Source organism: Cataglyphis hispanica, chromosome 13, assembly GCF_021464435.1.
Source record: "Cataglyphis hispanica isolate Lineage 1 chromosome 13, ULB_Chis1_1.0, whole genome shotgun sequence".
NCBI classification, from domain to species: domain Eukaryota; kingdom Metazoa; phylum Arthropoda; class Insecta; order Hymenoptera; family Formicidae; genus Cataglyphis; species Cataglyphis hispanica.
The window spans coordinates 5,708,193-5,722,418 of NC_065966.1; the positions used below are offsets into that span (position 1 = coordinate 5,708,193).

Below are 14,226 nucleotides of genomic sequence, written 5' to 3' on the forward strand. Positions count from 1 at the left end.
CCTCCCTCCCCCTCCCCTCTTTTCCCAGTCGCGTCTTTTTTATTATCTCGGATGCAGCTGTTTGTTTTTCGGTTTCTTTCGCGTTGATCGCGGCGAGGGGAGGGGCGGAGTCGGGGAGGATAGGGTGGGGAGGGGTGCAACAAGTTGTTACGTTGCTCGTGTCTCGAGGCAAACGAGCGAGATAGCGCGTCGCAAATCTACGAATAAATTTCTTGCTCGCCGACCTCACCCTCGCCCCCCCCCTCGCCCCCCCGTCGCCGCTGCTCGAATTGATATCTACTACGGTTCGCAATTTCAGGATCAACTACTCGGCCGCCTGTCATTTTTGTTTCGCGTTCAAGCCGCGCTTTAAGCCGGTTTTTACAAATGCTTCGACGTAAAGTTCAAAAAAAGAAAAAAAAAGAGGAAAAAGTTCCCGCGCGCGCGCGCGCGTGCGCACACACACATATTGCGCGCCGCACGGATAGTCGCTTTATTAAAAGTAGCCGTCATCTCGGGAAACGACGTTATTTGACGTTTACCCGAGCTTTTATAAGCTGCCATTTGACTTTCGCCGCGGTGAAATTACGGTCCCTTTATCATTGCTGCCCGATTCATAAAGAGCGAGAGAACGGAGTTAATGACATGTAAAAGAGAACATTTTTATTATTCCCGGTAATACGTGTAATATTACGGGTAATATGAATCTGTATTCTTCATTTTTCTCGCACCTTCGGAGACGTCGCGAGAAATTTAGGGGAAGGATTTCTCTCTTCGCAGCACGTAAAATTTTGTCAACGTTGCATTAATTAGTATCAATTATATGGCATTGCAAAGTTTAATGAAAAAGAAAAGAAAGGACAGGCAAGCGAAATACGCAAAAAAAAAAAAAAACGAAATATAGATAACGATCCCGACAAATTGAGAATCGAGATACGCACTATCAATGCGCAGGATAATACCAAAAAAAAATATATATATATATTTCACGTTAAATGTACTTTCCTACCGCAGATGTGCAACAATATAAATCACATTGCCCGTGACGTTTCTCGAACAGCATCGATTGGGACTTTTAGTCCGTCGCGATATAAAACTATCTCCGTAAATCAAGCGCGCGTCATCCCCCACCACGTGGTGGGGGGGGGCGAGGGGGGGGGATTGCTCGATATCACGCTCGCGACATTTGCATCGTTAGCGCGAGCAGTTCCCCGCGAAAAAAAAAAAGAAAAAAAAATCCTCCCTCAAGTGGCACGTACTCAACGAACGCAATTTTCTTTTGTTTCCAGGCAGATCTATCCTGCAGGAACACGAAGCAGACCGTGGGCGCGATTTACACGCGCACGAATTTCGTGACGTTGAAATACGTCACCGACGCCTGGGGCACCAACTCAAATGGCTTCCGCCTCGTCATCACGGCCGTCAAAGATCCGAGTGAGTATATGTCGATGCGAATCGTTAACTTATATTAAGTCAACCGACTTGCTGACGTCTAGATATGCAGATTAGCACGCGAAGCATTAAGAAAGTTTTAGGTATATAATAGTAGGAGAAAATTGTCAAAATTTAAAAGAAAATATATTTCTTGTGTTTGTATTGTTTGCAGAATCAAATAAATAAATCTAGATTATAAAAAGAATTAAAGTAATCGACAAAATAATGTTTTTGAATGTCTTCGTAAAAGAATATAGTTGTAATTAATATTTTTACAATTGCAAGAAACAAAGAAGAAAACAAGTAATTTGCAGAAAGTGAGATAGATAATATTTTTCTACAATTTTAATTAAATAATTTTTAAACGAGTAAATTGATTTAAATCAAGTTTCACACAAATATTTATCAAGAGTTTTTTTAATAAAATGAAATTTTTTTATTTTTATTTTTTTTGTTGGCAATATTTTTTTCCTTGTTAAATTTGTCAATATGTGTTATAAGAGCGATTTTCCATAAATGTGCGATTTTCCAATTTCAAACTTTAATTTCCAAACTGTTAAAAGAATTGTACTCAAGTTTTATACAATGACTCAGAAGAAATAATAGAACAGTCTACGCAATGCTTTTGTCAATATTTTGACATTTGACATACAATTTGACATACATTCTTAAGGATGTATGCGACATGTATCGAAATATTAACAAAAGCATTAAAATTTCATAGATTGTTCTACTATTTCTTCTGAATATTTGTGCAAAAATTAAGCACAATTCTCTTAACGGTTTGGAAGTTATTTAAATTTAAAGTTATTATTGATTCTTATGGAAAATCGCCTATTGTAGCACTTAATGACAAATTTGACAAAGAAAAAATATTGCCAATAAAATAAAAATGTTCACATCTATTAAGAAAATTCTAATAAATATTTGTGCAAAACTTGATTTAGATCCACTAATTCGTTTAAAAGTTATTTACTAAAAATTGTAGTAAAATATTATCTGTCTCTTTTTCTCTTTCTGCAAATTACTCGTTTTTCATTGTTTTTTGCAGTTGACTTCAGAGGATATTCACGATCAAAAGTTTTTGCCATAAATTAGAAAAAATATTAATTATAACTATTTTCTTTTACGAAGACGCCAAAATCCATATTATTTTGTGATACTTTAATTTTTTTCATAACCCGAATTTATTTTTTTAATTTTTCAAACAGTATAACGTAAGAAACATGTTTCCTTTTTAATTTTGACAATTTTTTGCTACTTTTGTACATGCAGAACATCCTTAAGCGATTTTCAATTTTTCGCAGTATTAAAAATTCTACTGTATTTCTTTTATATACTGTTTCGATAATAATACGGATTCTCTGACACTGTAATATGAATCATTAAACGATTTAAAATTAAACCCACATATCAATCCCACTGTGCGTGAAAGTCGATATATCAACTCCATAAAATAGCGACTAGATTTTTCATGGCGTTTAAAAGTTCCACCGTTCAATGCGATCAAGTAATTCTTTCTTTTTCAACGCGAATTCACAGCAGCTGAAACTAATCACCGTGAAATTTACCCATCGAAGCACGTACCCTTGATATTTGAGAAACATATTTCCGAGATAGAAATCGCACTCGTCCCCGAGAATGAAAATGTCGAAGACTTTTCGCCATTCTCATTACTTTTTCCTCTCGCTCGCTTTTGCCTCAGCGATTCTTTAATCCGCCTTTCAAATTGTATCGCGGTCTCCCCGACCGACTCGAGGGAGATCCAAGTTTATCATTCAATCGCTTTTATTCATTAGTCCTCGAGCTATTAAATTTGCCTTTCAAATATATACAGTTTCTTTAAAGCCCCACGTCAATGCCTCCTCGCGTTTCGCAATCGTATATTCTCTTTGGTGACGTTTAATGCACGATTTCAAAGTGCAGTCGCTTAACCGCACGATGAACCCTAGTTAACATTATAATGTTCTACAGGGTGGCCCCGAACGTTCCAGCCACACTTTGAGATCTTATAGGAAATTTAATTCTGAACAAAAAATTTCCTATAAACATAGGTCGAAAAATATTTCCTTAAACAGTTAGCACCCAAGAAATTCTGAAATCACGATTATTTTATATTATTTTTACAAATATCATGGAAAATGTGCGTCTTTAAACAAAAAGTACCGAAACGAAAATTGTCGAAAATTAAATTATCTGTTAAATGAGATTAAAATGATTGCAGTACGTTCCATAGGTTTTGCGATAATCAGTTTTCTTTTGTTGTCGACATAGCTTTTTAAAGATACTCTCCATTTAAAAAATATTCTACAGTGCTATTTTAATTTAAAAAGAAGAATCACCTTATTTTTATGAAAGAAAAAGATTTTTGTTTTGTATTTTTATCGACTTTCCTCCAGAAGAAATTTATTAAGTTTCATCTTCTTTTTATTTTATTTCTCAAAACTTATGGAACGTACTACAATCATTTTGATCTCATTTAAAAGATAATTTAATTCTCTACAACTTTTGTTTCGGCACTTTTTATTAAAAAACGCATACTTTCCCTGATATTTATAAAAATAATCGTGATTTCAGAATTTTTTGGGTGCTAACTGTTTAAGGAAATATTTTTCGACCTATGTTTATAGGAAATTTTTTGTTCAGAATTAAATTTCCTATAAGATCTCAAAGTCTGGCTGGAATTCGGGGCCACCCTGTATATTCGTGCGATGCTATTCGTATCAGCGAATTCGCAATTACAATTGAATCAGCCATCCGTAAAACGTTGCGACTACATCTAACAGCTTTATCAAAGTACTGAGGAAGTATTTATTATAAATATTTATTATAAATATATTTATTATAAATTATATATAAATTCAAACATTGATAGGCTAATGGATTTTTTAGACCATAAGTTCAAAAGAGAGAGAGAAAGAATCATATAAAAAAATTATTTTATAATAAAGAGATATTTTTGCTCACGTTCTCTATAAACAATATATTTTTTATTAAAAAAAAAAAGATTATCCAGCCTTTTTCTGTTTTTCTTAAAACTGGATCATTCGTCATTAATGCGCTTTTGTAAACCGATTCGAAAGTTTGTTACGTGTACAAAAAAATCACGCGAAAAAAAAAAAAATCTCTGCGGCTTTCTCTCGCTGGAGACGGCTTTTGTAAAATCCGCGGCAAGACAAACAACGCTCGTTAATTGGCTAGCTTAATGAACTATTTTCAGGAGCTCGGCGAAACACTGGCGTTACGGTGAATCGTTTTGCGACGCGAGTAAAAAGTTAGCGAGCAAATATTGAACAAAATTTGTAATTGAAATAGGCGGCGACGCTCGGTAAGTGACGTCGTTATTGATTGTGTCGATGTTGATTCAAATTTTTCATTTGCCGACTGAACGTTCGCGGGGTCCATTTCACCGATCATTGTTACGCGTGTGATTTTGCGCGACCAATAAAAAAAGCGCAGCAATTTTGAAAAACAAATTTTGATTAGTTCTGATAGATAAACTACAGAGAATGTAGATCCAAATATCATCGGTAAATAAAAAATATATATATATATATATATATATATATATATATATATATATATATTTTTTAATAATGTACACTTGTATTATTTTGTCTCACTATGTTGACGATACCACGTATACAGGGTGTCCCATCGAACAGGTCCATGAAACTTCAGGGTTTTATAGAAAATTGAATTTGGAGCAAAAAAAGTTACGATAAAAATCACGTTTTTTTGATGATCCCTCATTCATTTAAAACAAGTAACGAAATAAATCTGATGGATAACAAACTAAATTACGATTAAATTTTATTTAATTCTGATAAAAGAAAAGTTCAAAAGAAAATAACTTCAAAACAACGAAAAAAGCAGAAACTTGAAAAAGGTTTTTGTGTAAACACTATATCCGTAGTGCAAACATTGCAAATGCCAACATCAAAATGTCTTCTCAAATTATGATCACAACTAATTTCTTACAGAGGGTTTATCCAAATTCAATTTCCTATAAGACCCTGAAGTTTCATTCACCCGGAACACCCTGTGTGCAGCTGCTGCTATTTTTCTATTATATTTCAAACATGCATCAACATGTGAATATATCATAAATACCGATCACGTGTCACACATCCGTGGCATCCACCCGGTATTAATGAGGCGCGAGATCTCTCGATCATTCGCACACGTCCAACAATTTTTCTCTTTATAGGGAGATACAATATTAGGCGCGAGAAATATCGTGTCGGCGAATAAATACGCCGCTCTCGTCGACGATTTTTTGTCAAGCGGAGGACCTTCCCAAAGTCGACAAGGGACCGTTAATAATACGGCGAACATTGAAACGAGGTGCCCCGACTCGGCTGTCTAATACCGGAGGAAAAAGCGTACCGCATCGCTCTTCATCGCGAATCTTTATGTCCCTTCCCTTATCGCTCCCCCTCCTCCCCCCCCCTCGCCCCGCGCCCGAGCGTAATATTTCCACGTAATAAGATATATCTCAGAAATGAGCGACAAATGCAGCTGCTATAATTTTTATATCTTCATCGCGCGAATATATTTTGATGAAGGCGCAGAAAAAAAAAGCGCAACAACGAGCGCTATCGCGCGCTCTCTTAATTAAAAGTATCCTCGCATTGAAATACGGCTTTAATATTCAGATATTGTATCGCGACGATGAGCAACCTGCGTTTGACGATATACATTTCGTCGTTATCGTTATCATTGTTGGTTGCCGCACGGCGTTATCACGTTTGAATGCAAACGAGATATTATGAATACGGGCACATGGCTGTGCTTCCGGTATGTTTTTGAAAATATTGGAAGATTTAATTTTTCATATACAGTTGTATTTATATCGCTGATGATTTATTTACGGAAGTTTAATATTTTATAACATTATATAGTTATTTACGATAATTTTATTGTGTAAAATAAAAACTATTATTATATAAAATAATAATTATTAATATAATAATATAATAATAATTAGTTGTTATAATAATTATTAATATAATATAATAATATAATAATTATTAATATTAAGTTATTATAATAATTTATTAATATATTAAGTTGTTGTTATTATATATTATTGGACAAGTTTCCTTGAAGTTCCTGTTTCCGGATTTATTGAAATATTTGATTAAATTTTCATAGCAAATCTCTTAATTTTATCTTTCATTTAATTTACTTTTTCACTTATGTGTGCAGAAGAATCTTTGAGTAAAATTGAAAAAAAGTATAGATTAATATTTAATAATAATTTTAATATTAACATTTAATATTGAACGATTTTTTATTTTATTTTAATTTATTTTTATGATAATTTAATAATTATTAAATAAAAGCTATGTATTTTATATATATATATATATATATATATATATATATATATACACTAGGTTGGATTAAATAATAAAAAAAAATGGAGGATAATATTTTGCAATATTTGCACAAACATCGTGAAACAACACGTGTGTGTGATAATACGTATAATAGCGAATACCGAATAAGCATTAATCTTAAGTATTATGGCTTTCGCCGACTCACACTCGAGATCCACATTCAAGACGACTTGAGGAGTCTCAGGAAAGCAGCTATCCAGTCCCGGGACTCGACAGGTGTCGAACTTTAGCTCTCTCCTCTGCCGAACAATTTCCTCAAGTTGTAATCTTGCGGCGGTTATAAGGAGCACTTGAAGGATAATCCGAGAGAGTTAATATAAGTTATAGTTGGGAAACTCTGAATGCAGGACGAAATCTCAGTCGCGTGCTTCGATCATTGTTGTTCTTCGATGGGTTATTCTATCAGCATCGCGCGAAACATACACATATCTATCCCGAAGCGATTGTTTACCAACTGCCTTTACCGTGTTAGTGGAAGGAACTTTCCCAATTTCCGTAACGCGGCAACGTCTTGCTTGATTTTTTTGCAACAGTAAACGCCCTTGCGAGAGCAACACCAGGTGTCTTCTTCCCATGAGAAGCGAGACTAGTTATCTCGTACAAAATGCAAATTTCCTCCATTTTTAATTTTGAAATGTGATTCGTGATGAGTGACCAGGCAAACGTATACATATATACCGACTTTCATGATTAAAAGGATTTTTAAAAAAAAATTTGGTAACTGACAGTTGAAGAGACATATGACAGGAGAACAGCTGTTTCTTATGTTTCAACCATTTTTTTCGGGAAAACCTTTCTTGATGGGACTTTTGCCATTTTTATCATAAAGTGTAAGCCTTAAACTTCATTTTGAGCTGTCACTGTCTTCTGGAGCATGTCTCCATCGAAAGATATAACTCGTGCAAGGATATCAAAGACACCTATTCTGACAGGTTTGATTGAGATCTTCTCAAAAACTTGACGTCATACGCCATTTTTACGGCCAGACTCATAATCAGCGCTAAAGAATCTTCCTCCGGGAAGTGATCTTCTTCTCGGAAAATCCATCAGATCGAATCAAAATCGCTGGCGAACACATCGCAATTCGTCATCAGCGATCAAATTAACGATCTCAACCTGGAGCCTCGTTGTCGCAGGAATCTCGCATAGCTAAACACGCGCTCGTTATCGAGCACAAATTCGGTTCGGCGATATCACGCGGTCGCTCGGTTGTAGCCAACGTTACACCAATTTACCGTAATTATGCAGAATGCGACCGCGCGCGCGCGCGCGCGAGAGAGAGAGAGAGAGAGAGAGAGAGAGAGAGAGAGCGTCCATTTCTCCCTCGTCCTTTCGCGCCAGCTCGTCCCTTTTAACGCACCGGCGCATCATCCGCATCCTCCCCCTCCTCCCTCCTCCCACCCATTCGTGCACAGAAACGGTCCAACGACGCGCGAGAACGTTCGTATAGCTCGCAACGGTAATTATTGCGCGGTCGCGATGCGCTCTTGCCTTTTTGCGCGACGCTAATTACCTCGCGTGATTAATTGATAGGCGACCGGGGGCTGTCAGTGGCGGTTTAACGCGCGGGAATCGAATAGCGAGGCGGGGAGGGGGGGGAGGGGAGAGGTGAGTCGGGCATACCCTCTTCCTCTCCCTTCGTCGAACGACGAAAAGAGAGGGCCTTCAAACGTGCGATGAGGACGACTGACATTTTACGGGAGCGCGCGATCCGCTTTCTCGGCCTCGTTATAAAAGCGCGACATTTCGACGTGACGTTACACGGCGCTTTTATTCTCGCAGATTTATGTCTCGTTCAGGCGCGCGTGATGCGTCCCGTTTATCTCAATTTTTTTTTTTTTTTCCGCGGAACTACTCTCCGCACCCGGCATATTCTACATAGCGTGGAATCTCCAATCTTCCATTCTTTTTTTTTTCTGCAGCTATTATACGCTACACAGATTATTATATTAAAAAATATTATACTTGAGAAACTCTTAATAAAGCAAATTGTATTTTTATCCAGCTATGAATAGATCACGGTTTGCGTGATATTTTATCGTTGGAGAGAAATATTGAAAAAATCTGAGGAAAATTCATATTTATATTTCGGACAACAATCTCTCCTCAAGATGACACTCTTGTCATTTCGTTGTTCGCGGCGGTCGCCCAAGGGTCAGGTGGGTCACGTTACGATGAGCGGATTAAGGGCCGCGAAACATACATGCCGATATGTCAATTACACGAGCCGTGTCCGATGACTCGAATCTCACAATAGCCAGGAATTTCACGATCGCCGTGTAATTAATTGGTTGGCGCTCGCGCGCCAACCCGAGAATTTCTTCCCGATCGAGGCAAGTGGAATCCCTCTGGGCAGGGCTATCGCGCGCGCTCTGATAAATTGGAACGCGGACGATCACGTGTATACGGATTCCGTCCGTTGCGGTCGAAAAGTGCCAGCCGCAACCGAGGAAATCCCCACGGGGGCATTGTCTGGGCGACAGATTTTCATGCCCGTCCTGTGTTCTCCCACGATCGACCCTTCCCTCCCCTCCCTCCCCCAGCTGCGCATCCGCTTTCTGTTTAGCCCGGTGAATTATAGTCATTCGGAAAAAAAATCGGCCGATTCGCGTTTATCCGATGGCGGAGTTGAGATTAATTGAGACTTCGCGCATACTTTCACGATACTCGAGATAGGAAAAATGTCGGTATTTTTTGGAGATTAATTATTTTCGACGATTGATGGTGCGAGTGCAAATCGGGTGCGTGTGGCGCGTGCAAGAAATATTTGATTATTATATAGGATACTCCCTAGAAAAGTGTAGAAAATCTGGAAACCTCTCGGTGTTGTCATTTTTACTTTGACAATTCAGGGAATATTCTCTAGTGGAATTTTTTTACTCGAAGCTCAGGGAATTTTTTTTCAAAAATTTCTTCTTCCGATTATTTAGTGCACAATTTCTCATTATAATTCTTACAATTAATAATAAAAAAATGAAAATATTATGCGATTATTTTGTAAAAGTCATTCAATTCTTTTCAATACATTTTTAAATTTTATACTTAAGATTTAAATGGAATTTTTGATTTTTAATTTAAAGAATAAATTTTATTCTTTTTTTTTTGTATGAGTGAAAAATATTAGAAAACGCACAAAAAAACTTATTTTAAAAGATTCCATCTAAAAATTCTTTAATTTTCAAATTCTAGAATTCTGAATAAATTACCTGAAAAATCTGGGAATTTTTTTACAAACTTTCGATCAGACACTCCATATTAAACAATTTTTATAAAATATCCAATATTATTAGAGAGAGAGAGAGAGAGAGAGAGAGAGAGAAAGGGACACTAAAACTCGACTAAATGGCGGAGAAGGCGGAGTACCTCGAAGGCGAGAAGAGGATGGCGAGCTTCGTTCGAAGAGGCGCACGTCCGTATATCCGGCATCGCGTCGCGGTTGTACATAAATGTACTGAAATGCGAACACTGGAATAACACGCCCCTTCTCTACGTGCAAACGCTACGAGAAACTCCGAACCGCGTGCGGAAATCGTGCCGCGACGATGCCCTCCGCTCTCTCTCAAACACTCCGGGACGTGTCGTCGAGCGTGCGAGAGGGCATTGCTGTCAGCGCCGAGCGTGTAAGAGAGACACTTAAGTGCGCCCCGGCCTGTGCCGCGCCAAGTCTCTCAATCTCGCTCGAATAGTTAGCCGTGCCGTGCGTCCTCCACCCTTAACTTTCATCGCGGGGTGGGGAGAGGGGGGGGAGGGGACTCGCAGAACGGCAGCTACACGCGTCTGTCGCTCTTCTCGACAATAAATAAGATGGTATGGTATATATAAATAAGACACATGAATGTGTTTGATTTTTTTTGAAATATTGTGTACATCAAAAGGCAAAGAAGTAGTCTGAATTTTTACGAATAGATATAATGGAACGTTTGGGTGCAGAATTTATATTATACGAATGTAATCGATATGTAATTTATATTATGTGATGATAGGGAGAGATTTGACAGTCTGCCTCGAACGTATTTATTGTGGCATTTATTCTTTTGACATTTGCCACGTGCGACTCATTCTTGTGAAATTTTTTATAATCTTGTGTTTGCGACTTTTTTTATATCACTTATTGATAAATTTGATAAAAAAGAATATTGCCAACGAAATAAAATCCTCTCTCCTTGCTTTCTCTCTCTCTCTCTCTCTCTCTCTCTCTCTCTCTCTCTCTCTCTCTCGCTCTCTCTCTCTCTCTCTTTTTCTGCAAATTATTCATTTTTTTTTTGTTTCTTGCAGTTGATTTTAGAGATATTCACGATCAAAAGTTTTTCATAATAATCATAAATTAGGAAAAATATTAATTACTAATATTAATTAATAATAAAAAATATTAATTATTTTCTTTTACGAAGACATCGAAAATTATATTATTTTGTGATACTTTAATTATTTTTATAATTCAAATTTACTTACTTGATTTTTCATATAGTATACATGTAAGAAATATATATATATTTTTTTTTAAATTTTGACAATTTTTGCTACTATTGTACAGTCATCCTTAAATCTATCGCTACTTTGTTATGTAAATATAATTTTATCATAATAAAATACGCGTTCAAATTACCGCGCCAACTCTTAATTACCTTTATGATATATTCATAAGAGTTTTTATTAGTTTATTTTAATTTTTATATACGATGCTAATTATACAAATATAGAGGAAGAGAAGTTTCATACAGGCAACAAAGAAATACATAAATTGACATTTAAAAAAAATTGTCCTGTCATTTAAAATATCTCGCAATATTATTTGCAAAGAGGCTTTCCGAGATTCGGCGCGCACTTTTATTTCATCGCTCGCGTCCTCGTACATTCAGCGACACGTGTGACACACGTGTGAATAAAGAATGCGAGAGTGCAACAGCGAAAATTAATATCTTCATCTCACATTACGATTCCCCTTCGTCGGAAAGGTACTTCTTTTCCTCCGGTGATCTCGATCGGAAGGATGATTCATGCCGCTATCACGCTCGACTTCCTCCGAGTGCTTCCATTTCCTCCCATCTCATTCCTACCTCCCTCCCTCCCTCCCACCCTTTCATCCCTCTCATTCCCGTCTTACGCGCTGCCTCTCTTTTCGCCCGGCGAATTCAATTCTTGCCGTCGCGGACGCACTCTCAATCTTCCCCGCCGACGTCTGGGACATAGCGCTCGCATATCGATTTCGATGCTGCTCGCCAACCCCCGAAAGCATTTCATCGTTCACCGCCTTTCAATATCACGCGCCCGCCATTTCTGTCCCGACCCGCCGGATCCACGTCCCTACGTGTCATTCGAACCCCGGATAGAGAGGCGTCGCCGTATCAATCTCTTCCGCTCGACCGTACGTGCTGCGGCCGGAAGTCGAGAATTATCATCGGAACACGGAGATAGCGGCAAGGCTAACGACGAGTCTGAAATCGATAACTCCCCCCATTCCTCTTTCAGCCTGTCCTCACATTATATATATATGTGTGTTATGGAAACAATAAATATTTTATTCAAAATGCTATAATCAGCTGATTGTCAAACGATAATGAAGTTATCATGGGATAATTATTTTAATAGAAAAAGAAAGAGTGAATTAATAAAAAAGAGGAAGAGATTAAAATCCATTTAAAATATATTTTCTTATCAGTACATCGATAAGCGATAATATTAAAGTTAGAATGAAGACATTACTATTTATCTAACCCTTTTGCACCCAGGGTGCCTTATTTTCTGCAGTTTTATTCACGCACGCTTGTACGATAATTCCATACAATCACCGGTAGTTTCACTTTACCCGCCAATCTTCCCGTTTCACCCAATGGACGTGTCGATATCGTCGACTGTGTGTTGCCTTCGGCACAGAATTATAGCAGAATTCAACAATTATTTAAAAATTTAAACAAACACATCCGTACGGTTGAATTATAAATCAAAGCTTCAACATCAAACTTGTATTTTTTATTTACATATTTTTTAATTCCATATTTTTCTATATAATATTTTTCATGCAAAATAATTGCTGTAAAAATCACGATGGCAGCATGGTTTGTTAAAATATTATTATTAAAATATTATTAAAAACCTGTTAAAATATTATGAAAAGCCTGTTAAAATATTATTAAAAATTTGTCAAAATATTTTTAAAATATTATTAAAAATCTGTTAAAATATTATTAATAAAATATTATTAATAATTATTGTGTTCTAGTATTTAATAAAAATATACATGTATATATTAATATATTATATATATGTAATATTATTCTTATAATATTAACATTATAATATTATATATTATATATTATAAATTATAATTAATATTATAATATTTTTTTTCTTCCGACATTGGAGTTTCTTCAAAAATTTGATACTTACTCTGTGTTTTTGCTTGAATTTATGGAATTTTTGTTAGTAGCTGGCGCGAACGTGACCAACTCGGAGAAATACTAATTTTGGTAGGGCTTTCGTAAGCACGCACAGCTTCGGTATTACGTTCGAGTGACTTTCCTCGAGATTTACACAAGGAACGTGTAAACGTCACTGTTCGCTTTAAAATAAAGAGAAATCATTTTTAAACGTTATCGAACAAAAGTCCTCTGATCAGAACTCTTTCCAACTCTTTGTTTATTCTAAAAATACATGTTTTGCATTCTAAAATAAATATTATCTTATTATCTTATAAATCTATTATCTTATAAATCTCATAAATATTATTACACAATTTGCATCGTCAAAGATTTTTGAGAGCCAAAGTAAAATAAATTTTTTGCTCTTAAAAAAAAAAAAAAAAACAATTATACGTTTCTGGTCGAGTTTTCTAATCAAAGGAAGCGCACATCATTTCCGCGATATGTATTTATCTGACGATGATTTTCCAGACTTGATTCTAATAAAGCACACAGTAATCAGCTTCGCGTAATAAGGGCACCTTAATTTTGGATACGGAATAAATGTGCAGTAATTATGTCGCGCCGAATGCATGTGCACGAAAAGTTTGGATGTAATTTTACCGAAATAGACGATGCAAGGTGAACGAACCGATGAAATTTAATCAGCGAATTTAATCACACTCCACTACATGCCGTATTCGCAATTTACACATGCACTGAAATGTATGTGTGTGTGTGTGTGTGTGTGATGACATCTTATCGTTTAATAATAACAGCGGTAATAACAGCGATAAGTTATCAGAGTATCAATTAAAGGAGAGAACTGTCAAATAAGGGCCAAGGAGCAAATATTATGATATTTTAAAACTTGACATATATATATAATATATTTGTTGCAAACAAATTTTAAATTAAAATTGATAATCAAAATATGAATTTGATAGTAAGCCTTTCTGATTATCAATTTTAATTTAAAATCTGATTGCAACAACAAATATTGTATATGT

At 36.2% G+C, this 14,226-nt stretch overlaps 2 protein-coding genes across 6 annotated transcripts in view; one reads left to right on the top strand and one right to left on the bottom strand.

Moving 5' to 3' along the window:
* Positions 1 to 10,244, bottom strand: part of LOC126854233 (uncharacterized) — a 177,859-nt gene extending 167,615 nt beyond the window's left edge. Inside the window, exon 1 of the mRNA XM_050600757.1 lies at positions 10,182 to 10,244. The gene's annotated coding sequence lies outside the window, so the exon portion shown is untranslated. The remainder of the gene's footprint in view (positions 1 to 10,181) is intronic.
* LOC126854223 (hepatic triacylglycerol lipase-like) overlaps positions 1 to 14,226 on the top strand; it is a 212,463-nt gene that overhangs the window by 156,098 nt on the left and 42,139 nt on the right. For all 5 annotated transcript variants that reach the window (XR_007688081.1, XR_007688080.1, XM_050600740.1 and 2 more), the window contains one exon: positions 1,269 to 1,413. Coding sequence is in view for 3 of the 5 variants with exons in the window: in XM_050600740.1 (XP_050456697.1) it covers positions 1,269 to 1,413 (145 nt within the window). In the remaining 2 variants the exon portion in view is untranslated. The remainder of the gene's footprint in view (positions 1 to 1,268; positions 1,414 to 14,226) is intronic.